The 3912-nt window shown below is 40.5% G+C and overlaps 1 protein-coding gene across 3 annotated transcripts in view; it reads left to right on the forward strand.

Moving 5' to 3' along the window:
- ERAP1 (endoplasmic reticulum aminopeptidase 1) overlaps positions 1–1356 on the forward strand; it is a 38189-nt gene extending 36833 nt beyond the window's left edge. For all 3 annotated transcript variants that reach the window (XM_031028087.2, XM_006733276.3, XM_031028086.2), the window contains exon 19: positions 1039–1356. In XM_031028087.2, coding sequence (XP_030883947.2) covers positions 1039–1194 — 156 coding nt within the window. In that variant the 3' untranslated portion in view covers positions 1195–1356. The remainder of the gene's footprint in view (positions 1–1038) is intronic.
- Positions 1357–3912: the final 2556 nt, after the last annotated feature.

Here is a 3912-nt window from a genome sequence, read left to right on the forward strand (position 1 = left end):
GGACCACGAGGCGCGGTCCATGTTCCCTAGGCAGCTAGAGCAGGAGGGCGGGCCTGGAGCTCCTCGGAAAGCGGTATTGAGATACAATTTTAAAAGAACCCCGAATCATTTAAAATTGGAATTTGACCTTTCAAAAGCCTGTTCTTACCCCTCTCTTATTCCCAAACTTAAAATAGGATATTATAACATGGATTTTTAAGGAATTAACTGTCTGGAATCCATGTTGAATAAATAATACATCTTGGCCTAGACTTACTTCCTATCTCCATAGTCAAAAACTTATGGATTAATGCTGTGAAAACTTAGGGGACAAGGCTAAGACCCTTTTCAGGTGAAACAGTACCACAATAGTCCGTCCTGGGGCAGAGCCAGACTATTTCTATTTCTCATGTGAGCTTAAAGGAGTTAAGAAACCCAGCCATGAAACAAGAGGAGGGGACAGCTGTCTCTTATCTCGTTAAAACATGGGCAACTTTGTGTGGATTTTATCTTAGAGGAACAATACATGGATTGTGGATTAGTATAAAAAAAATTTGGCAACGTTTGGGGGGATTACCACCATAACTTGCTAAGAACCCTTTTCCTCCGTGTTTCTCTAATGATCTCTAAGGCCAGACCCATGGAGAAAGACTGCATTTGTGTGGTTGGAACTGTTTTATTTGGCCAAGAAGATACTCTGCACATTCTGCTTTTTAGATACCATGTTTAAAAAAAAAGTTTGCATCTGCGTGTATGTAACAACACATAATAAATACACTCAAACCCTAATTATTAAACAGTATACAGTAAAGTCTTTTAGAATCTGGCAACTGTGAATAAATAAAAACTGCAGGGAAAAATAAAAATCTGACCTCATGAGGCATGGGCTCATTTCATATAGCTTAAGTTTATGTGTACATAATTGTATCCAGACACCTGGCACTGCCTTCTATGTAGAATTTTGACAAATGCTGGAAATTTGGCTTCAGTTTTAACTAGCCCGAACTTAGATTTGTGTAATATAATAAATTTTTTAAAAATCTGGTTTTTCCTTACCAGGTAAAAGAATTCTTCAGCTCTTTGAAAGAAAAGGGTTCTCAGCTACGTTGTGTCCAGCAAACAATTGAAACCATTGGGGAAAACATCCGTTGGATGGATAAGAATTTTGAGAAGATCAGAGTGTGGCTACAAAGCGAGAAGCTTGAACTGCTCTAACAGTTTGTTCCTCGCTGGTTCCTGTGATGTGTGATTGCTAAAATGTTGTCAAATGTGATTATTTTCAAATGAGAGATGACTGTTTTGGCTCCATTGAAGATACTGCCTTTTCCTTCTTCCTCATTGGACTATTCCTATGAAAAGACCGGCTACTCAATTGTCCATCGATGGGTTACTGCTGCTGTGTCTTTTATTGATAGGTGTTGCCCTGCAATGTTAACCCAAGGGGTGGGTGGGTTCCCTACTGTGGAGGAGTACCTTATTCCTTTTGTTTCCTTACACTTAAGCCTTGTGCTTTCCAAAGCCCTGCTCCCCATGTGTGTGTCATCCATAAGCTATTTAGTCACTGTCCCCTAAAGACTTGTGAATAGTGAGGGCTACTGAACAATGAACGCTTGGATCGGTGACCAAGCCAGTACGTTCCACCTTTCCCTTCCCTGCTGCAGGCCCAGAGGCTGACCTCTAGGCCCATGGCCTCAGGCTTGTTGGCTCTCTGACTTTTGGTCAGTCTCCCAGCAGGCAGGTGGGAGCTGGGGTAGGAGAGAGTACAAGGGGGTGTTTTATTACCCTGGTTCCCTGGCTGACCTCCACCCAAACTAGCTCCTGAGAGGTGGCCCTCTTTCCCTCACAGTCCTTTCAACATCTTCCTTCTTATAGCAGCTTCCTCCTCTCATCCCTCCAGGCCGAGGGAGGGGTGGAGTGAGTGCCTGGCTCCGACGGGCCCTGGCGGTACCTGTGGGCTCCTTCCATCCTACCCTCATCTTTGTTGAGGAAAAAAAAAATTTTTTGGAACCCTCCTCAAATAATCCTGAGTGTGTGGTCTACTTCCTCAGGGACCCTGACAGTGTCCCTCTGAAAAAGCAGAGCGCATTCAGGTCTAGAGGAAGCTTTCTTCTGAAGTTGAACCTGGGAGCTGTTGATCCTTGGGTAGGTGATGCTTCTTCCCCCTGCTTCATAGTCGGCCTAGCTCACGATTCCCCAATAACTTGGGCAGTCACGGCAGTCTCCCATAAATTATATACTGTATAACTGAAAATACGATTAGTGTAAGTGTGGACAATGTATTGTCTTTGAAGTCTTTTATGAGTTTTAATATACTGTAAAACTTGGATATGAAAAATGTCAATGTGTTCTAATACACTGTGGAACAGAGTGACTTCTGGACATAAATGTGTTTACAATTTGTATGTATTGCATGGTCTGATGGTTTGAGAAATCAAAACAAAACCTGAAATTGCTGGTAATTTCCAACCCCAGGTATTAACCTTCTAAAAGACATACAAAGCCAAGATTTTAACGTAAAATATTTTTAATTGTGTTCTGTATTTTGATTGAATGAAACATGGAAATAATGGTCTTCATTTCTGGTCACCTGTGGAACCTATTTTAATTTGCTTTAGTTGGCGAAGTCCCATTTTCTGAATAGATACAATATTGTTACAAAATGTGCACTTTTTTTTTTTTGTACTAAAGATTGTTTTCTTGGCCTCTAAGCAGACATTTGCAATGATTTCCTCCTCATGAGCTAGGTTTCAAGAGGACTCCAATTCTGTAGTGTGGTCTAGTCATCGCCAAGTCTTGAAGACCTTTCTCATTCACAAAAAGGCATATGCAGAGTGCCTTTTACATTTACTATTACAAGCATGCCTTAAATCTTTGGATTTAAAAGTACTTGTATATATGCATGGAAATCAGTAATACTGCAGCCGCTTCCCTGCACACTGTCAATGCCGATAGTTTCACTTAAAAAAAAAAAAAACCCCAACTTAATACTATATAATTAGAAGAAAGAGAAATAGTTAAATCCTAGAGGAACAGTGTTTTTTTATGTTCTCGTTATGTTTAGTCACCCTAACACCGGCTTTTATTTCCCAGATTTAGAATAAAAGGATAATGCCCGCATCTCTCATGGGATAGATACACAGCATTTAAAGTGGGTGAAGTTTGAAATTCTATAGGTATGTGCATGTTTTTTAAAGAGAAGTTTTAAAGAATTAATTTTATGCCCCATTATAAGCAACTGTCCTCTTTTTTTTGTCCTCCCCCACCCTTAGACAGTATTGGTGATACTTAGTTTTAGTGAAGTCAGTCCAGTTCTTATAAAAACTTAGAATACCTGCTAGGGAAGGCTGTACTCTCTGAAACAAACTGCAAATCAGTTTGATGACATGGACCTGATTATCTTTTCCTGCATTCAGTACCAAGAAATAAGGATGAAATTAAGTATTTATCAGACTCCCCTCAAGGATATCAGTGCTATGTTCATAAACAATGCATTCCAAAAGATCTGAGAAAGCATTCAAAGTCGTAGGATCTCAGAATCTAGTTCTTGAATTGCTGTGGGGGTAAACAGGTTTTTAAATTCTGGATGGCTTTTTTATTTTTCTTTCAAGTCGAAGTTTTTGTATTTGGTAAACCCAGCTTCCCTGAAGCCAGACGGGATACAGTGCACGGACTAACAAACAGGGCAATGGCTCTAAGCGAGTGATCGGCTGTTCCGGTTACACGTATCAGAAATGGAAAGCATAGCTTAACACAGTAACCCAAGTGCGTTCAAGGCCTGTGCATATTCTAAGGATTAGATTTTACTATTCTTGGAACTTGTTATGTGGTGACACAGAATGCATTCTGCTCTTCTGACTTGATTCAAGTCTCAGTATCTTTTGTGCTGGCTCTAAGGTGCAGAAGTCCTAACCACTGGCAAAAAAGAGTCCTGGG

The sequence above is a fragment of the Leptonychotes weddellii genome, chromosome 7 (genome assembly GCF_054177405.1).
Source record: "Leptonychotes weddellii isolate Sample4059 chromosome 7, ASM5417740v2, whole genome shotgun sequence".
Taxonomy (NCBI): Eukaryota; Metazoa; Chordata; class Mammalia; order Carnivora; family Phocidae; genus Leptonychotes; species Leptonychotes weddellii.